General features: G+C 25.2%; 1 protein-coding gene across 5 annotated transcripts; it reads left to right on the top strand.

Moving 5' to 3' along the window:
- The first annotated feature begins 7,979 nt into the window (after positions 1-7,979).
- LOC112600977 (nuclear receptor corepressor 1-like) lies at positions 7,980-25,443 on the top strand. 5 transcript variants are annotated; one of them, XM_025348368.1, is made up of 21 exons: positions 7,980-8,485; positions 11,684-11,817; positions 12,387-12,585; positions 12,764-12,897; positions 12,979-13,141; positions 13,267-13,437; positions 13,510-13,644; positions 15,332-15,388; positions 16,266-16,318; positions 17,078-17,384; positions 17,903-18,203; positions 18,269-18,608; positions 19,217-19,317; positions 21,741-22,055; positions 22,116-22,408; positions 22,477-22,911; positions 22,995-23,372; positions 23,429-23,575; positions 23,646-24,592; positions 24,663-24,861; positions 24,938-25,443. In XM_025348368.1, the coding sequence occupies exons 2-21, from the start codon at positions 11,720-11,722 to the stop codon at positions 25,397-25,399; spliced, it is 5,235 nt and encodes a 1,744-aa protein (XP_025204153.1). In that variant the 5' UTR covers positions 7,980-8,485; positions 11,684-11,719; the 3' UTR covers positions 25,400-25,443. The 5 variants fall into 5 exon arrangements, with proteins under 5 accessions (XP_025204153.1, XP_025204163.1, XP_025204170.1 ...); XM_025348378.1 differs by having other exon boundaries at positions 12,384-12,585; positions 22,998-23,372; XM_025348385.1 differs by having other exon boundaries at positions 12,384-12,585; positions 24,666-24,861.
- Positions 25,444-25,692: the final 249 nt, after the last annotated feature.

Here is a 25,692-nt window from a genome sequence, read left to right as displayed (position 1 = left end):
CCCGCGGGAGAAGGGTGCGACGTTGCCGCATTGCTCATTGCTTACATGCCGCCCGCATATGTGCGTTATAACTTATAATCCAGTTGTGTTGTGCGTCGAAATAACGTGACCCCACTGCGCCTCCAAACGACGAACAACTACCGTCAACCACTCCACTTGGCCCTCGCCACCCACCCGACAGTCGTAGACGTAGATGTCTAGTCAAACTATAATACTCGCACCCGCACACCCGCACACCCATTCACCCGCACGCACATTGTCTACCTTCCTCCCTACCATTAAACAACACAAACAATATTGTTACATCATTATATTAATAATAATAATAATAATAATAATAATAATACTATAATTTAACGTACACGCGTTGTACGATTTATTATTCCTTGAAGTGATAATGACACGGCCAAGACTATAAAGTTTGTGTCCAATCCCACTTTGTGTATGTGGGCTTGTGAAAGAGATTGCTCAATAGCCTATATAGTGACGTGCCTAGTGTGAATACCCAAAATCTAAAAGATTAAAAAAATAATTGTAAATAAATATTATAAAATTAGAAGTAAAGAGATATTTTTATTATTATTATTATACTAATATAATAGTATAATAATATGATATAGTCTTATAATTTTCGTACTAAGATTGTTTTGTAAATAACACAAATTATATGATTTTTATGTTTTGTTATATTAACAAATATATAATTATTCCAAAGTATTTATCAATAAAATAATAACAAAAGTTTTATGTATTATAGATCTTCAGTACATTGATGATTAAATAATTGATGTTTTTTTAATAAATTATAATCATATGACGTTAGGGTAAACCCACTTTCATAACAATATATTATATTAGTTATAAACTTACAATTAATGTTTATGAGTTAACCTTATGTTTTGGGAAAATAGATTTTGTAAAAATGGTCGAATACAAACTGTCTGTCTCAATATAAGAATCAATTGTGTTAAAAATATTCACACGTCAATATAATTTAAAAATTTACGTTTTAAATAAAAAATTACATTAGAATATAGACTTCAAGATATATATTATTCGAGTATTTAAAATAATTTTATTAAATACATATTAATAATAAATCACGATAAATGTATATTAGTAACATCAATAAAAAAATGTATTATAATAATATATTATTTTAAATTAAAAAATAATAATTTCAATATTAATAATTTAATAGTGACATAAATAATATTATTACAATATTATAAAATGTATTTTTTAGTTTTATGTCCTATGAAATAATTCATTTTCAATCTCATTAAATTAGTTTAACTCGTTGTTATTTTTCATTAATTCATATGGCGATGCTTTCGATGTCTTGACGATCATTTATCATCTAAAAACTATAAAATGCACATGGCCATGTGTCATGATATTTTTCTTCTGTAGATATCCTTCAAAAACCAAATATAACTCATTACAATTTACATTACGCCACACTGAAGTCTGATACTTTTCAATGTTCATACCTAATTTTTACCTTGAACCTATATTTCTATTATATTATTATAAAAACTGTATACGGTAGTTTGTAATTGAACAGAAATGCTACTAAGAGGTGGTATTTCGCGGTTCTCAACTTGACAACGTTGCCCAACCCGCTCACCATGCAATTGTACAGAGTATAGACATCTTACTTATAAAATAAACAATAGAGTACAGAACCTCTAAAAATAAAATGACGTTAATAAATAAATACATATTTATCTTGCTGTATTGCCTGTATTTGACAGTTTTAATTACATTTTTTCCTATTCACAACATTGTCAAGTTATTTAGATTTAATAATTTTTAAAGCAACTTACATACTCCACTTTCTAATTTTCTATTAGAATTTAAAACTATAATTTTATATAAATTAGCCAATAGGTATGTTTATAATTGTAGGTATATGATAATGAATAATTATTTATTACCAGCTACATTTTTTGCTCATAATTTTACTTTTCTATTGATCCAAAATATTAGAGCAATCTCTAATCATTAATTTTAAAGATTAAAAACAATATACAAAAATATTATGTACATCAATTACCATTTACTTGTGATGTTTATTTAATTTAATTAATTTGTCGAATAATAAATTAATAAATAATTTATATTAAATATAAATTTATCAAGTATTATACTACCAGTTTTCATTAACTTAATAAGATATTTATGAAAATTGCTAACCAATAACAAAGATTGCTCAATTATTACAAATTAATAAAAAATAACAAGAAGATAGATTATTTAATAATTTATAGCTTATATCACGATTTAAAATATTAATTAGCAATGATCTTAAATCCTAACCTTTAATAAATATTATATTTCAACAAGAAAATACACTAATAACAAAAAAGATAAGATCTATTATTAAATTTAAAAATAATTCAATTAAATTTAAAAATTTACTTAATAAAGTAGTAATACTAATACAAATTTTAATTAATATATTCAATATTCATACGAGTAGAATCTAAGTAGATGTAGATAGGTTAAGTACACTTGATTTATTTTTTATATAATGTCAATAATAGTTTCAAATATTTATTAAAATTTTAGAGTTTGAAGTTGTGTAAACTAAAAATAATTAAATCCCTAATCTCAGTAAATTAAAATTAAAATTGTGGACTTCACCCTTCTTTTTAGTTTACCAACACTATTGTTATTTCCTTTTTGACGATCGATTTTGAGCAACGTTGCCATTCGCAATTCACACAAATATCTCTGGAGACGAATAGATAATAATGTTATTTTTTTTAGTTACCTATTACTAATTAGTTTTATTAAACTAAAATAAATGGATTAAATTTTCAAGAATAAATTTATAAATATAGCACATCGTAAAAAATAATACCTATTTCAACATTAAATTATTTTTAAATATCCATACAATCTATCATAACTCATAAGTAATTAAATTAATTTCTTTCTAGTGCATACATTCTGATCTAATTGTTGGTGAATTGTTTCAACATTTTGTATGCATATATTATATAGGAACATGTAGAATAAAAATTAATAATGATACAGATTTTCAAACTAAAAAAATAATTTCAAAAGATATAATAATTCGTATTAATTTTTTTTGAGTTTTCAAATAAATAAATATTGTATAAAATTTACTATTTGTAAGCTCTTCTAAGAGTTCGTTTTTTTTTTTATATATTATATTCCAACTATTATTACACGAATGAAAATGTTCCTTGGATGGTGGCATGAGTATAAACTTCAAAGAATTATAATTTATAAATAATAGATGTATACTGTATAGACGTATGGTATTAATGATTACTGATTGGCCAATACCGAGTTAAAAAGAAACAAGTAATCATACATGACATTTTTATATTATGAGTTTTTAATTTTCAATGTTCAGTGAACTCTATAAATACAGTGTTTTATTAATACCTATCAAAACATATATATAATATTACTTGATTAATTAATTTATGGTTAATTTTCATAGTTAAAATACTAAATATAGGTCTTTATTTCTATAATTCTATCGATTCTCGTCTCTCAAATATCTATACATTTTTTATTTTTCATAATAAATAGGCCATCTTAACTACTTTATGGTTTATGCGTGTAATACAATTATCAGTATCTAAATATTATGTTATAAATAATTTTATATGATAATTAAGTATAATAATTTATAAATTACTGTTAGTCTAGGTTATTAATTATTTGTTGTAAAATTGTAAATTATTTATTTTATGTTAATTTCATTCTATACTCAAAATGTCATATTATTTTGTTTTTCATAGTTATAATTTGAAACAATACAACATAATTATTGTAAATATTCTAGAATATAATCTATACTCTTAAGTCATTATAATAATTCGTAATTAATATTTTATTATTATTTATTCATTTCACCAAGTTTAGAGCATTGAGCTTTCGTAATTTTGTATGATTTAATAATTTTTAACTAAACGTGAAATGTTACTGCGTAATTATTTTAGAAATATGTTAATTAGTGAATTGGATTTTGACTTGAGCGATACCAGCGCTCTATGACTCGATTAAAATCATCAGAATTTAGTTTTATTATTAATATTTAATTACGTTATCAATATTACACAGTTTAATACTTTCCTACTTATTCAAAATTATACGTAGTTAATAGTTTATATTTAGTTGAGATTTTAATAATAATACCAAAACATGCATAGACTGTATTTAAACTAATTAGTTCATAATATACATACATATAATACAAATACTAAAAAGTATATACATTATACGTAATAGTGTTATGGTAGTATATTATTATGTGTTTAATGAAGTAATGTCTGTATGGCATAAGAGTATTTTATTTTTGTGTATAATATTCTATATTAATATTACACTTAAATATACACGCATTAGCGCATGCGCTTAGGAACAATAAAATATATAATGCCTTCTGCTAATATTTATAATGAAACTACAGCGTTGCCATATGTTTTCGGCGACCTACAAATATTTTCAAAGTAACCTTGCCTACGGCCTGAAGCGGTGAAGGGTACTGCGGCAACGTCGCTATAGCAGGTGTCGTGTTTTTAGTATATGGCGCTGAACTAACGAATTCATAAACGAATAAGACTATAAGAGAAAACCGTTTCTCTTAAGTTTTACAATGGACCAACATGGACGTGTTTTAATATCTTACTGACCAAACACGTCTGGAAATGTTAAACATCGACAGTTTTTTCACGATTAATAAACGCTTAATTTCGATGCAAAGACCATACAATTATATAAAATAATTTCTTTACATTATTATGTCTAGAAAAACGTAGCCCAGATTTACGAGTTTAATAAATCATTTGAGATTCTGCCAACATTTTCCATCGCACTAAATTTTCATTGTATATTTCCGATAACAAAATATATATATATATATTATTTTTTTTTAACCATAATATTATAACATACAAAAATGCATCATTATATTATAAAATAAATTTAATAAAATTCAAAAAAAATATGTCAATGTTTATTTTGAACAATTTTTTGTAAAATTCATTATTTATGATAATAATATAACCACTGAAAACATAGGTAGGTATTTATTTGTATGAATTGATAATATCTGAAATACAACAGCTATAAACTTTTATTTAGATACTTATAAAATAAATTACTATTGTTAGTTGTTACTAATCTATAAAATTACTTATATTATTTACCATTACATTATTTTTCAAATTCGATATAACTTATGTATTATATTTTGTATCTACTACCTACCTACCTATTTTATGTTAAAACCTGAATGAATTTAACCCGTGGAAGGTTAAATGCTTAAATACGAGTTTTATGAAAGGTATTTATAACGGGATGTTTTGCTAAGCTTATTTGAAACAAGAAACTTTATCAAAACATTTATGATTAGATTAAAATATAAACTCATTTTTTTATATTATTAAAAATTAACACATAGGATTGCGGATTGGTTAATATTTAGATATATTTTAACGCGTTTTTCTAAATATTTGTTTCTAAAAACTGCAAACATCAACTATATTTAATATTTTATTTTTTTACTGATTTAAGAATAATACATATACCATGTCATTATAATTATTATTATACACGTTAATTAATTAATTAATTCTTATTTTTTAATAATATTAATATACTTATATATTCGTATACTTTTAATACCATTTTTTAAATGTACAATTATATAGTATATAAGAATTTAAAAAACAAAAGCAAGAAATTTAAAAAAATAAAAATATTATTTTGTATATTAACATTTAGTTTTGTGTTATAGTTATTGTACCAATACATTTATGTATATATATTGACAACGTGAATTCATTTTCATGATTAAAAGTTTTAATGTTTTATTTGTTATGAATTATGATTAAATTTTATATTCTATTATATCTAAATGTTATATTATTGTATTATCGTCTATAACAAATACTTCATTTTCAAAACAATTTTGTATTTGACGACAGTATTGTATTACAATTAGATAATTGGTAAACAAAACATGGGCTAAATTATTCCCAACATGGCAATATGGCTTAGCAGAATATACGTATAATATACTTAAACATAAATCAATAATACGGTAGAAGGTAATTCAAGTGTTTGAAAATCCACAATATGAAGTTAGATAATATTAACAGTATTAACACTAGAATAGATAATATTATATCCTAATGGTTATGACTTATGATTAGTAGGTGATAAAATAATTTTTCTTATTTTAATTGTTAATATTATTAATTATTAGTAAACTGTCTTTTAGAATGTACATATTTTAATTCAACTGGAAAAATAAATAATGTCAACATAAAGGTGTAAAATTATAATATTTTAAATAATTATATCATAATTTATAACCAATTGATTTATATCCAATTCCTATTACTGGAGTAATTATATAACATACCAAAATATTTTGGTGGAATAGTATCCGATGGAAGTTTTGTAAGAATTATAAGTTATTAAAAGGAAATTTGCTTATTACTTTATTTTTCACGTTTGGTTATACAACATGTGTGACTATTAACTAAAGTATGTGTACCAGTGTACCGTTTATATTTTAACGGATAAAATATTGCTATGTTGAAATCGTGTTTTGTTAATTTGCGTAAATGTGAATGATACGTCACACGTGGAATTTGTTACGAGTTTGATATTGATAAGTTCAGTATTGTAAAAAAAACGTGGTTAGATAAAATACACCCATTTTATGCGTCATAGAAGAACGTAGAGAACTGATGATGAGGCACAACGTAATTCGTTTTACCTAATCGCATCAATGTTTACTTAAAACGAAATGCACGTATATCGAATCCCATAAAATTAATGTACATAATATTATAATTTATAATGCATAGTATATATTCTGTAGATTGTATGTTTTTAATCTTGGATATCCCTAAACAATACATTGCATGTCGATACTCAGCAGAGGTGTATTTAGAATTTTATCAGGAGAGGGGATATATAAATTTTTAATTATATTTAGTTTTGTGTAACGAATACAGTATACACTCTATAAACTCTATAATATTAAGAATTTTGATTTTTATTAAAAAAAAAAAAAAATTAATATCCTCAACAAGCATGGCATTTTTTTTAGTCCACAAGGAGCATGAAGGCATGATCTTCAGATCCGCCGCTGGGTACTGAACATTGCTTATACTTAAGTTTGCCAATACATTATAATAATATTATTTTAAGCTATTTGATGAAAATGTGTGCAACACGATTAATCATGGTAATTCACCAGTTCACCACTATAAAATCTGTAATATAAATAGGTAAGTAGGTATAATAATAAATATTACGCGTGTTTCTGTAATATGAACTATCATCGTTGATCGAGATAATATTATTAATTATTATTATTATTATTATGGGTCTATCGACACAATCATTATTTATAATATACCGTTTACTCCAACGAGATATTCTCGTACAGAGCTGCTCTTATTTATAGTTTACAGAACGCGGAAACGCGTGTGCGTGTACGCCATTCCGTATTTAATCATCGCGTATTTCAAATAATATAAATATATAATAATAATAAAAAAAAAAAAAAATAATAACATACACGTCCGACGTACGTGTTTGTGGGTGTGTATGTGTGTGTATTTATAAATTTATGACATATACACAGTGCACACACACATACACACACACGTCGAGTATTATTATTGTTATTGTGAGAACGTCGTCTCGGGTCGGGTCGGGTCGTCGTCGCGTGACGTACGTTTATTTTTTTATCGTTCTTCTCTCCCGGTTTTTATCGTACGGCTTTGTTATGCAGGCGCCGTAATTACCGTGCGACCAGGCCACACTGCGAGCCTGGCAAATCCATTGTGTTTTGTTTGGTCCGCAGTCGAGGGGTTCCCCCTACCACAGATCAACCAACTGCCTGCCTATAGTGCGCAGCGGACGCCGCGGGATCGACCGAGGTACTCTACCTCACCCGAAGAGACCGATTGGATTCGCCCGAACCTGTTTGGAGCCGTGCGGTTGATGTCAAGCGAGCGCGACGACCGTGTCCCCAGCGGAGAAGTTTTTTTTTTTTTTCCCGTAGGCGGAACACGAAAATAAATAACAAACAGTCGAAATGAGGAAGAAAAAATTTTGAAATTTCCTTCTTGTATTTCGTTTTTCTCGACAATCGTCCGCAGCGTAGTCAGTGTACCCCGCGGCGCGCCCGCGACCCAATACCATCCGCTGTGCCGTTTATCCGACCGACCGATCGACCGACCGTATTTTTTCAAAGTTTGGTAATCTCGTATCGTCTAACGCGTATCGCATGCGACACGCACCGAGGAGTTGTGACGATGATGTATGGCGCGTGGTCGTTCGAATAATAATAAGAAAATTAAAAAACGGTGCAGATGTATTGGTTGGAAATCATCAATACTTCGTCGTTACCATCGGAGATATTCGACATGCGGATCTAATGTTCTGTAGTTGAGGATTTAAAACGCCGAAAAAAGTAGGTACATAAAAATAAATATCAGTGGTATTGTTTTACGTACGCATATTTTTGCTTTATTTTTTTTATTATCGGTTTTGGGTCATAGACGTTGATATTTTATCCTCACGTGGTCCGTCCATTATGACCTAATAAATAATATTACATATTTATAGGTATAATATATCCATGCCGTCATCGTAGTGTTCCTCCCTGTAGTATTGTTCTCCCTAAAACAGGTCTGGATTGGCACGCGACTCCTTATTCTTGTTATGCACTACAGTTTTATTTATTTGTGAACAATTATTGTTGTAGTTTGAACATTTTTGTCTGTATATCTGGAAAGATTATACACAGAATTTTTTATTGTTTTGTTCTAAACATTTAAACTCCAAATATAAAACAAAAATCAAACTATTCAGTTTTTATTCTATTACAATAGATAGTATACAATGTTTCCTTTTTTAATCATATTATATACTGTTCAAACTATATTGAATATTGTTGACAGATAAATAACTTAGTGTGTGATTAGCTTAGTTCTGGTATTTGTCACAATGTTAATTTCGAATGATAGATATCTAGTAAGTATTAGGAACTTGAAATATCAAAAAATGTATCACAAGCGATATGTTTGTGAAAATATGACAAGTGACAACAGATGTGCTGTAAAATATTGGTTTGGAACAAAAAATACTTACTAGTTAATACTCGGATGGCATTTATCATTATTATTTAATTAGTTTTTAAAATATGTCAATAAATTATCTAAATTCTTATGATTATAAAGAGATCTAGAGTTTTAGGACCTAAGATCTATCTGTACCCTTAATATATATTTTAAAATATTGTTGCGTATTATAAATTATATATACTAGATATAGTTAGGTGCATAACCTTAAAAGATTTGAATTGCAATCAAAATTTTGTATTAAAATAATTTCTTGTTTATTTTCATTGTTTATAATATAATTTTATATAACAATATTATTTCAAATTAATATTGCAAAACAACATTTTTATAAAATATTAAAATCTAAGTTATATTTATTTTATTTTACTTTTTGAATATTAAATACTACAATTGAGTTCCTTTAATTAGTTTTTTATGTTTCATTGAACGCAAATTTTCATAAATGATGAAGTTATGATCCTTTATAACATTAATTATTTATTACTTTAATAGGTATCTAGTATAATATGTATATTATTAATCTTCACTTATTAATCACAATACAGATATCAAATATTGATCACAATGAATTGTAATGATTTAAATTGTTACGTTTACATGGCGGTATTAAAGTGGATTAATATCCTAGTGTTATCATTTCTTATTCATTGTTATTAGTTTGAGCTTTTTTATTTACCAGTTAAAAACAATTATGTTCTTAAAAATCTTTTCTATCAATATCATTCAAAAATAATAATTTTGTATTGGTTTTCACTCAAATATTTATTATTCTAAATCAAATTAATATGGTTGTAATATTTTTTACATGAGTAGTTCAAGATAATTTCAGAAATATCTTAGTAATATATTATTTGTATTCCTTTTGTATTGTTCAATAATCTAATGATAAAAAATGTTCTGGACTGTTTATTATTAATGTATCATTTTTACTTAAACTATAATAATTATTTGTCTTTATCATCAATCATATTAATGCATTTATTGTAATATCATACTACCTACACAATTATTAAATTGTTAATAAATATTAGTAATGATTATTACTATTTGACCAACATAATATACTTATCTAATAAATTGTATGAAACAATACCTAATATCTATATATTAATATAAAATTAGGTACCTGTATCTACTAAAATGATTAAAAAATAAAAACAAATTAAATAGTTCAGTAGTCATAAGTCTTCATTTTATATTTACTACATTTTTAGTTAAAATAAAATTTTATGAAAAGCTAATGAATGACCCCTATTATGAAAGCTAGTGTTTAATAATAATAATAAAAAAAAAATATTGTTATAATCTTAATATTAAACAGAATATTCTTAGTTCAATATTTTTTTAGTTAAAGATAGTAACTAGTAATTAACCTATTACTGAATTTTTTAATATTCTAACCTCTGTAATAATTATCTTTTTAATATATAAGACCGAATAATTTTAACTGTAAACAACCCAATAAATTAGCAAAAAGTTTATTTAGTAAATATTAAATTATTTTTATACTGTGTTAACCTACTGTTAATACTTAAGTTATCCATATGTTATTATGTTTGATGAATGATGATGATTTATATTTTTTGTGTTTAAAAATATTTTTAACACCCATATTACACAATTTAACTGTAAATGAATTATAAATATATAATTTTACAAAATATAAATTTTATTTATCACCCAATTTTAACAATATAGTTATAATTTTGTATAAATGCAATTTCAATGAAAGAGTCATGTATATTATATAACTATATTTGTGTATTTAATTTTAATATCATTATTCATTACTATTAATTTTTATAAATATAAATATATTTTTATTTCGCCTAATCATAAATAAGTATTGCATAATCACTTAAGATAGTGTATAATTTCTTGATGAACTGTAAATATTTTACCATAAATACATGAGTTATTTTGACTTGTTTAATAAGTATAAGGTATGCATATTTCTCATATTAATAAATATTTTAGCTATAATTGTATATACATAAATTTAATGTTATGAAGAACCAAGCACATTATATAAATAAAAATGTGTACCTATTGGGCATTTTATGATTTATCTTATATTTTATGTGTAACTTGAAAATTTAGTGTTAAATATTTTAACTTATAATTATAATTTATAAAGAATGAAATATTTTAATTATTTTGGTACTTATTTACTTTCTGTATACATAGGTATATACTTAGGATACAATAATATAAAATAGTAAATTTGTATTGAATTTAGAAAAAACATTGATTTGATGAACTATGATAAAAAATTATTTTATATTTTATAAAAGTATATATATATACTCTAATCATATAAGGCTATTGTGCCTGAAGGTACAGAATATTTATTTCAAATAAAAAATTAAAAAATATCTTTCAAAGCTTTAGTTGCATGTGAGTTATGATTAATAATTTTTATATTCTTTTTTTATTAGGTATTAAGAAATTATCTATATTGATTGTTTTTTCAAATCAACTGTGTATGTAAATTGAATGATAACAGGCATTTATTTAATTTTTAGTGGCAAACAAAGAGATTTGGTTCAGTTAAAACTGTTATGGAAGCTGTACAACAAACAGTTATACATCTGGATCGTGCTGCCATGCCTTCACAAGCTCAAATGGCTTATTCTCAAAGAAATCCTCAAATTCATGGGTAAGTGTGTTCATATTTTTTTTTAAGTTTTTAAGTATTAAATAAAGTCATGGAGTAATTTTTGAATTAAAAATACATTAAATAAAATTTCTGTTATATTTAGTTTTTATTATTATTTGTTATGTTGATTTAAACTATATCAATCTTCTTTAACCAACATACCTACAATTAAGAAAATATAATTACTAAAAAAAAAAATATATATTAAAACCTAGGTAACTTTTATATTCATGTTATACTCGTATTATAAAATTATTGGTTATAAATTGTATAATACAGATTTATAAAATAAAACTAGTAAGCTATCAAAATTAATTCCAGTTACCTAACATTTAATATTCTGATATGTTAATTATTCAGATAAATTTAATCTTTATAGAGGCTCCTTAACAATATACAGTTAATGCAATTGTTATGTACTTATATAATATATTGTATAGATGTATTTGAAGTTCAAAAATATTAAATTTAGGGTACATTATAAAATTGCTTAATATTAAATCAATAAATATTTATTTATTATGAATTATATTATTTGACAATTTATTGATTTTCATTTCTTTTAGAAGAAATGTTAATCATGGTGTAGTTCAAGTACCAGGAGAAAATGGGCCATATAAACCATCTGCTGGTACTGGCCAAGTTCATAATAATTTTGTTGGGTATCCGGCTAATATACGATATGTTTCTCAACCTGTATACATGTCATCTACAACTACAGCATCAAATGTGTATAGAGATGCACCTTTTCATTCTAGAGCATTAAATGTAAGTCATAAAACTAATATTGTACATATATTTATATTATTTTAGTATTTTTTCATTTATAAATTTAATCTATAAACTAAATAATTTATAAAAGTAAAATTTAATCATTTTATTTTTTTTGAAAATGTAATTTAAACTTATGGTTTATTCATAACTAATAATTTTAATTTTTTCTTAGATATCTGATAGAGGAGTTACAATAGGTGTTCCTTTTGAATTAGCAAGAAGTGATATGATGCCTACTGTAGCTAGGCAAAATCGTATATCTTTGCTTTCTGCAACAAGTGATTATTATCAACGAAGTCGTTTGCAGTAAGTCTAAATATATTTTGAAATTATTAAAATAATTTACCTATCAATATATTATAATTCAATTTTGTAACTATTCTTTAGAATGGAACATTATCGAGATGAATCATTGAATCACAATTCTCACAATACAGTTTCTATGAACTTTATGAGAGAAAGACCAGATCATGGTCCTCCACCTCCTATGAAAAAACCAAAATTACTTCATCCTATTTCACCGCAACCACCTCTTAAAATTGATATATCAGTATGTATACAATTTTCTTACATTATAATTATATAATTACTTTTTGAAATTAGTGCAATTTCTTTATTCAAATTAGTAAATATCTAAGATAAGTTAAATAATAATGTATGTGAAACTTTTTACAGGATCCTCCATCCACAAGTGCTTACAACCCTCAAGTAGAAGCTATTTCACCAACTATTGATGAACCCATGCCAGAATACAAGAAAGTTAATGACATTACTCCAAAATTAAATAAAATTGATAGTGATATAAATAATATTACTCAAGAAATTGAAGACTTGATCAAGTTAAAAGTAAAAGCAAACAAAATGAAAAAACATATTGATTAATTTGTCTCATATAACTTGTTTTTTTATTTTCCCCAGGAAAATTATGAACAAAAAGAATTGAATTCAGAAGTTACTAAAATAGAACCTGAAGAAGATACATTAAAAGAATGCGAAGAAGAAGATCCAACAAACTTTTTGACTCCAGTTCAACGAATTTATGCATCAAACAGGGTAAATATTATTCTATAATAGCCTTATGATAGAGCTTGGAACTTAATGCACTAAAAAATAGCAATATGAGTTAAAAATCTTATATCTTTAATTAAATATACAATTATTCTATTATATAATTTATATTAGAGAATGCAAAAAATGCATAATAATTAGAAAATTTGTGATAATATACATTGTCTATGAATAATTATTTTGGTTAAAAAAAAATTATTTAATAAAAGAATTTTTATAATCTGTGCTTATGTAGAACAGTAAACATATGAAATAACTTGTTAAATAAATAAAATAAATACAAAATGATACTTGATGAGAAAGAAGACATTATCCAATAATAAAATTTATATTTTTTATTAATATTAACAAAAATTTAAGTTAAAGTTAATATTGAATGATCAATATATTAATATAAAATTTATATATAATAAAAATAACAATAATTAATATATTTATATAGATTGGTATTTTTGCAGCTTTTTTTAACATACATTTTTATGAGATTTAATTTGAAAAATGACTAAAACTTATTAAAATATACAAAATACCCATATTTTTAGATATGAGTTAATGTTATTATGAAACAATTATATTAGATTAGATTTTGAGTTCACCTAAAAATATATGCATGATACCTTGATAATAACTAATAAGAATGTTGTGTTACTCACGATTCTTTGTTAAATATGCTGTGCAGACAATATTTCATATTTTTATCAGATGTAATTACTTAGTTATAGTAAAAAAATAACAGAAATTTACAGTAAAATATGATATTGCTTTTTAAATAATTGTGATTATATATGGATTGATTAGTTAAAAATAACCCTACAGATTTTATATCTTCTGTTATTTTTAATTATTGTAACATATTAAGATTGGTTAATGGTATAATTACTATAATTTATCATTGAATGGTAGTTGAGGTATACATTAAGTAACTTAAATTTTACATTAAAAAAAAAATTTTACTATAAATATAGTGATTTATATTTTGTAAATAATATATTGAAATGTTAATGTATATGTCATAGAATACATTAAATTAAGAGGATATCAAGTAGGTGTTTTTAAACAATATGTTATTACTTTATTACTAGGATTTCACACTTAATTGTTTTTTGAAATTTATATGTTTAGATGATTGAAACTAATAATAATCATAACTAACAGCTATTATTTTAATGTTCATTAAAAATTTTTGTTGTGAGTTAGAAGATATGATAAAAAAATTGTGCCAAATTATAGATGGTGTTGGAATAGTATTTAATATTACTTAAAACTAAAGTTGAATCTATTACGATTATCATTTTATAGAAATACTTTAATGGTTAATTTAAATTGGTTAGGTTCAATTTATAATTTTTAATTATAAACTATGAGGGCATAGAATTACAGGAGTCTTTTTTTTTTTTTTAATAATAGCAAAAAAAAATTAATGTTGGTTAATATTTATTTTTAGACTTATATTTATACATATATATATATATATATATATAAATATTAATATATATATACCATTAAAAGCTTTAAAAATAGTATCTACAAAAATCTTTTCATAGTTTCAATATTATAATTTGTTCTAAAATTTGGTAACCGTAAATATTTAAGTAATACACATTTTAGTACAATTTCAATCTTGAATTTTTTAAATATATATAATTTTTATGCTTTTAAACTTGAATTTTAGAAAAAAGCATTGGAATCAAGAATGAGCCTTGAAAAATTTGCCAACAAAACTGATCTTGTAAGTGTATTTTGATTTTATTAATTTTCATATCCTATTAAATTAAATAAATTAACTTTTAAAAGGTTTTTTAATTTATTTTCGTGCTTATTATTGTTTGTTATTAACTTTTGAGTCAATACCACTTATCTCATAACTATAATAGTGTGAATAGTTTCATATTATAAGTTGGTAATAGCTTAAAATTAATCTACATATTTTTATAATAAAATTTATATTATACCTGAAAATTATAAGTCCACATAATTAATGTTTTTGAGTTATAACAAAATATTTAATACTGATATTCATCGTTGCTATGTGTAATTTCATCTAAATTTGAACACTGAATTTCTATAGAACACAATTAATATTTCTTAGATACTTTGGTTTCAGTTTGAACTAGAACTACTTTTAACTTATCAAGTATTTTTGCCAAACAAAAACAATTTTGTTGACATTAAAAAAAAAAATTAATGCCTATAAATAGCTTAAAAAAATGTTAAAATATACTTGTAAAATTAAATTATGTCTCTATACACATTTGATGAAACTTAAAAGTTTCTACAGTTATTTATTTTTAAATTGCAACAATAAATAAATCAGTTTTTGCTAAAATCTGATTTTAAGTATAAATTCTTGTTTTTCTCCAATTATTTTAAAAAGTATTAGGTATTTTTTACCCTGGATCACCTTCTAAAGCATCATTTACATCTAATTTCCTACCAAAAACCATCCTTGAAAGTTGAAAATCAAACTATTTTTATTATTGACAGAAAAGAATTAAAACAAATTATAAATTCAATTAATTTTCAGAATTTGAAAGTTTTAAAGTGGTTGTTTCAAAATAAATAAGTTATTTATATTAGTCATGTTAAATTTATTTTTTGCTTTGCAGCCTTTGTATAATCAACCATCAGATGCTGATATTTATCATGAAAACAGGAGAAAGTAAGAATATTTTTTAATTTAATATTATAATAAAATAATTTATTGATAATTTTTATTTAACATCTTGATAATAACCTTTCAAATAATAATTAAAACAAAGATATAAAATATTTTTTATTACTAAAATTTTGTTTAAAGAAGTTATTATAAACCCAGTTAAAATACAATGTATTGTAAGAGTCGTATGTCAGTTTTTTTTTACAGTATTATAATTTAAAATTAATTTTACAAGTTGTTTATAAATGTAAATATCTTTTAAAACTGCCATACTAACACACCTTATGAAAAATGTCATATTTAGAAGAATTAATTTGATTTGATTTTTAATTTCAATTTGAATGAATTGTTTTTGAATACAATTTTAAGCAAAGAAAATTGTTTGTGATATTTTAATTTCAAAATACGTTTTGGTTATATTAAAATATAATTTTTCCTTATGATCAATTGCTTAAAAAATATAAAAAATTATAATTGCTATGTGGGGACCAAGCTAATACACTTAAAATTAGATAATAAATTATTTCATTCAATATTAAAGTAAGAAAGTGATATGGATTCTTGTGAAAGTTTTGCACTAATGGATTATTAGTCTAATGGTGACACATGTAAGTGAAGTTTCCTCCCAAATAATTTATAAGTTTTAAACTTAGTTAACTTCTCCAGTAAACACTCATTATAATTAATTTGATCTTACTTTTTTATATTTATAATATACTTGAGTTAATCTTTATTGTTTTATATTAACTATTGTATTGTTAGGTATTCATTATTTAAGTCGACATTATTGGAACATCTAAGGAAAAAGAAAATGGAACAATTGCAAAAGAAAACCGAAATTACTGAAACTTATTCTAAACTATATAAAGATTGGATTCGTAGAGTTGAAAAAGTTGAAAGCTCTCAAAAACGAAAAGCTAAAGAAGCAAAACATAGAGAATTATTCGAAAAAGTATTCCCAGAGTTAAGAAAAGCTCGTGAAGATAAAGAAAGGTTTAATCGAGTTGGTGCTCGTATAAAGAGTGAAGCAGATTTAGAAGAGATCATGGATGGTTTACAAGAACAAGAGGTAATTTTATAAAAAAAAAGTAAAACAATTTAAATTAGTTTATGGTAAAATAATGTTTTTACTAATCAATTTGGTATTTGTCAATTATTGCTTCTACTTATGATTTTTTGGTTATCTAAATTAGATGATTGTGACCACTCAAAATCTATCATCAAACATATTTAAAGTAATTTGTTTATGTGTATATAGTGTTTAAGATCATGATTATTTATTTGAATCCTAATTCAGTTTATGTTGAATAATTGATGAGTGTTTATATTTTTTAAATACTTATTATTTTATACAAGCTTAATTTTTTTTTTTTGTTATGTATACTTTTCATATTTAATTAATTTAAAGTTTTTAACTATTTAAAATAATTTTTCAGTTATTTAAATGTTAAATAATTTTCTTTAATAAAAAGCAATGTTGAGGTATAATCACTGATTATGATAACTAAGTCATCACTTTAATAAGTAGTTGTGATATCAAAGACCTTATAGGTTCCATAAATTCTAATAATATAATAATAAATTTAGATGGAAGACAAAAAAATGAGGTCTTATGCAGTTATTCCACCACTTATGTTAGACCCACATGAACGACATTTAACTTATTTGAACAATAATGGACTCGTATTGGACTATAAGACAGAGTATAATGAGAGAAAGTATGTTAATATTTGGACTCAACAAGAAAAAGATGTGTTTAAAGATCGTTTTATTGCTCATCCAAAGAATTTTGGTGCAATAGCATCTTATCTAGATAAAAAATGTCCTTCAGATTGCGTTCAATATTATTATTTAAGCAAGCCTAAAGAAGAGTACAAAAGATTATTACGTAAGTTTTTATATTTAACCTGATATAATTTAATTAAATTTTTTAAAAATAATTAAATTTTGTAGGCAAAGCTAAATGGCAAGCAAGACGTCGTACTGCTCAAAATCGAACGCCTGCTAATAGTTCATTGAATTCATTAGATATTTTAAATTCAACGTCAATAGGTGTTACAACTAGACTTCAACGAGAACGTCAAGGTAGTGAGGCAGCATCATCAAATTTAGCACAAGTTTCAGCAGCTCAAAATGCAGTACCAGAAAATGAAGAAACTCCAGTATCTGTAGAAGTAGAAGTTGCTACTGAACAAGGTGCTAATAATGAAACTGAAAGTTCACTAACTAATAAAGACCAAAGTAATGAATCTGTTAAAAATTTGATACAGCCATCTGTTACGTCACACACAAGGTAAATACAATTAGTATTATATAAGATATAATCAATATTATAAGATCATTTAACTGTTAAATAATGAATAGATACAGTATTCTGTATACAATTCTCAGTAGTCACCTCAATTTTTTTTTTTATATATTTTGACTTTTTGGGTGATTGTTATAGAGTACTTAATAAAAAAAAAAAAAAAAACATCATTTGATTTAAAATAATTGATGAGTAATTATGTATTTTTGATATAATGTTTATTATAAGTTTTTACTACATAGTGTTCTTTATCAATTATCAAATAGCTAAATTAAATACAATAAGCTTATCAATAATAAATTTAGTTTATTTTTACGTTTTCAACTATTTTTATTCATAATTATTTATTTTTTATACAATTAATTAAAACCTTAAAATTTAAAACAAAAAATACATTATGTGTGTACAATAACATTAGTTAATGAATTCTACAGCAATATATTTTATTTAATTCTTATTACAATAATAAATAAAATATGGTCATTTTATTTCAATCATAATTTTTTTTATTTTGTGTAGTATTCTTCAATAAATTTAAATAACTTTTCTTGTATATTTTATTGATATACAACAATAATATTATTATTATTTAGTGAATTAAAGCCTGAATCAAAAAAGAAAGAAAGGCGAAAAGATGATAAATTAAAAGGAGAAAATACAAGTACGACTGATGAAGAATTAATGGATTCTCAACGTAAGTTATGTATTTTACTTAAATTATAACAATGAATATTAATTTTTATTAAGCAGTTTCTTATTGAAAAAAAAAAAAATTAGAATTTATTTTTTTTACAATATTTTTTATGTTTATGAACAAAATAATAACTTGGAAATTTTGATCCACATTGTCTGCATGGGTAATATTGAATTGAAGGATTATTTTTTTTATCTGATTTATTATCAATCATATTTATATTTAAGTGTCTATTAATATGTTTTTCATAACAGTACTTACTTTTAAATAAGTGATTACAATATTCACAGTTATATGATTGTTTTAGTGTCGATATTTTTTCTTCGCCTTTATAGTTTTCATTGAGAACTCTATAAAACTGAACTGGCCCATCACAACTTGCTATATCCAAAATTATATTTTCTTTTCGAATTGGTGGTTTGAAATTAGATTCTTCTGATATTTTTAGTGTTCTGTTTTCATTTGGTTGTTGTATTATTGATGTATCTTTAAATGATGGTAGTTTTGCTATGGGTTTTATGATATTTTGATCTTGAGTTATCAAAAATTGTCGACACATATCTGATGCTTGGGGCATATGAAGAGTATGTGTAGCTAAAAGAACAGAATGTATATTTTCATTATTTATTTTAAGTACTCCTGTATAAATGTATGATAATATTATTGAAAAAGTATCTTCAGTGATATTAGGAAGAAATACTTTGTTTGTATCACAATTTTGTAATGATTTAAAATAACCACTGTACTGTGCAAGAAGTTCTCGATGAGATAGAAAAGTACGAAATCTGTTATTTAAAGACATTACATAGATAGTTATGTCTGGTGCCATAAAACGGTACATGATTGTTGGTAGTATCGTAATGTAACTGAAATAATGATTATTGTTAAAATATTCATCTGTGGTAAAATTTGCAGCCCCTGTTGGTTGATGAGAGAAGCTCTCTCTAGCAGCTTTTCCGGTCCGTTTAATTTTAATACTTTACATAACTGTTTCTCATTCTGACAATATTTACTATCTCGTTATCCATGTACCCTTTGTTTATCTTATATTCCCGTGAGTATTTCTTTAACCTTCAATTAATTATGGTATTAAAATTATATTCCATCAGTATCTAAAAACAAATATTAGATAACATATAATATGATTTGAATACAATTGAAGAAAAAAATTAAGCATACAATAATTAAATTTTACATATCAAATTAATGCATGTACAAATAGTACAATAAAATAATGGAAAGTTAAATATATTTGTTAAACAAATAACACAAAAATTAATTAAAACATTAAATTTTGTAATTCCTAGTATGTATAATGAAATATACGAGTATATTGCATCTTTATTTTTTAAACATTTTAATCTAATTATAAATTTAAATGATTTTCACCTATTACATTTTGTTTATTATTTTAAGTATAAATATTTTTCAAGCATAAAAGTTTTTCAAGAGTCAGGACTGAGGACATTAAAAATAATATTACCAACTTAATTAATTAGTTAAAAGAATGTACATAAAATTATTTTAGTTTTTGCATATCAGCAAAAATATTAAATACCTATCAAATTAAACGGACAAATTGTAAACATTGTTATTTTTATTTAATTATAATTGCAGTGATTTTTACTTATTATATTTTATTATTTTACTCCAGGAACAATATTTTTTGAGGATAAAAGTTTTCTTAAACTCAGGAGATTAAAAATAACATCACTAACTTAATTAATTAATTAAAACAAAATACATTAAATTATTTTAGTTTTTGCATATCAGCTAAAATATTAAATATCATTAAATTAAATTAGCAAACTGTTAAATGAAAAATTATTTACCTAGCAATTTATACTCTTATATTAGCTTTATACCCCCTCTGGAATATAAGAAGTGTGTTTAATTATGTATTGCTTAAAATACTAAATTTTCTATGGTTGGGGGGTGGCTGTAGTATTTTCTACTCTTTAGGGAATAGATTTATAGTGCTGTGCTTTACAACACTAAGTGAACATTTATTAAAAAGTGAATTATTTTTTATTTACATATTTTATATTTTTAAATAATAAGTGAAAAATAAGTATATAAAATTTGTAACCTAATCATTATTTGTTTATTGTGTTAGTTGTTAATAAATTAATTATTTAGTCCACATTCTTTTGGAATAATATGTAATTTTTTTACTAGAGATTCATTTATAATAATTGCATTGAAAACATTTTTTAATATTTTAATAATAATTATAAATTAAACACTTATTTAATTTTTACAAGACTACAACATAACTTTATTTTTGTATAAACAGTTAAATGAGTTATTAGTTAGCATTACTTTCCGTAATTTATTGATATTAATATAATATCTATTTCTGTGTATATTCTTAGATAAACTAATTTTAAAACATACATTTTACTAATGATTTATTATTATAGATGAAACGGGGTCAAAAGGAGATGTACCTAAAGGTATGTGTGCTGTTTGTAAAGCAGAAAATGTGGCATGTCCCAGGACTCTTAATCCATCTGATGCAGCTCAATATGGTGTGAAGCCAGAAGATATTATTCCTGGAGCTCGGGTTTGTAATACTTGCCGCTGTAAAGTGGTTCGATCCCAAAATCGTCGTGTAATATATTGTCCATTACCATCTTGTCCCACTGTTCAATCCAATAATAGAAGACCCGTTAAAAGATTGCGCCCATTACCAGCTAAATGGAATACTGCTCAAGATATCATTGCTACGGAATTTCGTAAGTTATCAGTTTATAACTGTTTTATTATTTAAATTAAAACATTTTTATTTTGTTTAGAAATTGGTCCAACAACAACAAAATGTTGTTCAGCTTGTTTTAATCGTATCCAAAGACGATTAATGGCACTTGGTGTAGTAGGAACATCAAACAACATTAGTACTGATACTTTAGATGGCTGGACTGATGAAGAGACTAATGCATTAAAGAAAGGAATTCGTGAGCATGGCACTCGTTGGAGTGAAATAAGCAAATTAGTTGGCCAAAATAAAAGCCACTATCAGTGTAAAGAGTTTTATTTTAGTTTCAGAAAAAAGCTAGGCTTAGACCTTTTAGTACAGGAGTATAAAAAGGTAAAATGTAATATATTTATTAAATTTTAAACAATAAAAAAAAAATAATAATTGATTTATTCTTTTAGACAAATGGCAGTGAACAAAAACCTGCTCTAACAGATGAAGAAGAATCAGGGTCAAGTACTTCTAGCTGTGATGAGACTAACCTTGTATTGTGTGATAGTGATACTCAAAGTGCACCTTCACCAACAAACACTTTACCACAATTATCTCCTCCACATGATACTACAAGTCCACCACAAACAAAATTGACTGGTAAAGAGTCACGAGATAATGAAAATTCTATTCGCTCCACTGTTGTCAAAGAAGATTATGATAGTTCAGCTACTGAAACTGCAGATGAAGGAATTGGAGGTACTGCTGAAAATGAGTCTAATGTATTGCAACATTCCAGTAATGAATCGGAAAAAAAAGAAAAAATTGTAACTGATTTAAGTGTATCGGATATTTTATCGGATGTAATTGAAAAACAATTTACAAAAGAACATTCTAACCGAGAGGTAAGAATTTTTAATTTTTTGTTATTATTTTTTTAATAGATTATTCTTATTTGTTTCTTTTTTATGTTTAAATTTTTACGAAGAAGGAAAATGGTTCCATGCCTACCATATCATCTATACTTTTGGATCCTGAATATCCAATTAAAGATCGAAATACAGGATCTAGCAATAATGAAAATAAACAACAATCAATGGCTACCATTTCAGTGGTTCCTCCACCACCTCGAGAACTTCACAACAAAGATGGTTTAGTAGTTGTTCAAGTACAATCTTCTAAAATTTCTGAAGTTAGAGTTCCCGAAGGTGTAACACTTGATTTAAGTATCAAAAGACCCAGAGAAGGAGATTCTTATTCTGATCCTTTACCAATTAAACATGCCCAACCGCCACCACCACCTGGTGCAATGTATAGAACTCCTCCTACACAAATTCATGAAACAAATACATTTTATTCTCCACAGGTAACTTAAAATTTTATATTTTGTTTAAATATTATTATAATATCAATGGATTTTAGTATGCTGAATTGGGACGAAGTGGCAAGCAAGGTGAAATATATTGGACAAAAATTTCACCAGCAAGTAATCATGTCATGGTTCATCCTTCGCAATCTGTTCCTCATGTAACTGTTAAACAAACATCGCACATTAAATTACCTAATAAGGTCTGATTATTAAAATTAAAATCTTTCGTTTACTTAAATTTAAACTATTTTTAATTTTCTGTTTCAATAGGTAACATCACCTCAGTTATCTGTAGCAAATGTTGTTTCATCAAAACTGTCTCCTAATGTATTGAATAACTCTAAAGCTACTGGATCCATCATGCACGGAACTCCTGTCTCAGCTGCAACTTTATACATGCCATCGCAATCTAACCGTTATTCTCAGCCATCACAAGCTCCTGGTGGTTCTATTACTCAAGGTACTCCTGTTCATCAACGTATGTTACACAATTCAAATCAAAATATGAATGCTGATTATTATCAAAAGCGAAATCCACAACCTCAATATCAATCAAGACAGCCTCATTATAGTGAGCAACGACAAATTATTATGAATGACTATATAACTTCACAACAAATGCATTCTAATGTTGCTGCTCAATTTCCTCGAGTTCAAAAACCTCCAGTTACTAGTCCAATGTACTATCAACCAACTCGACAAGGTGTAATACAACGTCATAACACTGCTCCTAAAGCAACGTCTCCACAAACTTATCCTCCAGGACATGAAGCTCTAGGATCTTTAGTAGATGTTGCAATAAGACAGCCCAGCTTACCTGTACCTTTGAATCATTCGGAAGATAGACACAGAGAACAGGATCGTTATGTAAGAGGGTCTCCGGCATCAAAACCACATATGTATAGAGAACAACAAAGACATGAGCATATGCAAAGGGAACGTGAAATAGCTGTTCAAAGAGAGCGAGAAATGCAAGCAGTTGCACAAATTAGAGAACAGCAACAAAGAGATCAGTATATCAGAGATAAACAAATGATGCATCATCGGCTTACTCCTGAACAACATTCAAGAATGGTTGCTGCTTCATTTCAACATCAACAACGGCAACAGGAACAACCAAGAGTAATGCAAATACCTTCTACTGTTTCTTCATTTCAACAATCTAGATCAAATACTCCAGTATCTAGGCATCAAGAACTACCATCCAACATACAAAAGTATAATTAATTTCTTGCTTTTATGTAAACCAATATTATGTATTTATTATTTTTTATTTTATTTTTTTAGTAGAGATAATGCTGGTAGTGGAAGAGCTTCAAGACAAGGTACAGAACCTCATGCATTAACTGCAGCTAATTTAATTGATGCCATTATCACGCACCAAATAAATCAGAGTAATGATGGAACTGGACATCCTCCTAATGCTGCTCCCGTTACCAATCAGTCACATGTTCAACAGCAACGAGCTGGTGATAAGTTATTTCAAGTAAGTTAAAAATAAAATAATATGTGTTTTAATATCTTAAACTTAAATTAATTTATAAATATTTTATTTTATATAGTCATTCCCAGAAGCAAATGAAAAACAAAATTTGAAACCACGGGCTAGTCCAGAAATGAGTCGCCCAGGAGAACCGTATCCACCAGAACATCCTTTTAAAGAATATCCCTTTAATAGTATGTTAGCTGCAGGCTTTGAGCCACATACTTGGAAGCTTCGCCGTGCTTTACAACAGAAAGAATTTGAGCAACAAATGAAAGATGACAGCAATCGAGTTCGCTTTTATCCAACTCAAGCTGACATACCTTTATCACCTTTAGATTATGTTAAAAATCGGATTGTTGAAGTTATGCGTACTTCAGACGATGACAACAAAAATGAACAGGCTTATACGTATCCATTTTCTGCTGCAATAAATATGTCAGCGTCAGCTACACAAAAAAATAATGAATCATCTGATCCAAATGGTGGTGGTGGATCTATGTTAACAGCCCAATATGAGCCAATGTCTGATGAAGATTAGCTCTTCTATAACACAGGGTACATATGTGTTTAAAAAGATTTTTATGTTTTAAAAATCTAGTCTAGTTTATTTATTTTTTATTTGTTAACCCAATTTAACAATAATAATCATACAAAGTAATTCTACTACAAAACATATTTAAGTTTTGCTTGTTAAGTAAGTGTATCATCGTCTACATTTCATTTTATATAACCAATATAAAATTTCTATGTACTTTTAAAATAAGTATTTATATAGAACTTCTTTCATTTAATTATCATAATAGTCTACAAATGGTTACTAATTTTTGGGAC

Source organism: Melanaphis sacchari, unplaced genomic scaffold (assembly GCF_002803265.2).
Source record: "Melanaphis sacchari strain LSU unplaced genomic scaffold, SCAv2.0 Contig0_pilon_pilon, whole genome shotgun sequence".
Classification (NCBI taxonomy): domain Eukaryota; kingdom Metazoa; phylum Arthropoda; class Insecta; order Hemiptera; family Aphididae; genus Melanaphis; species Melanaphis sacchari.
The sequence above is the reverse complement of the archived record's forward strand: the minus strand, read 5'-3'. Positions and strand labels throughout refer to the sequence as shown.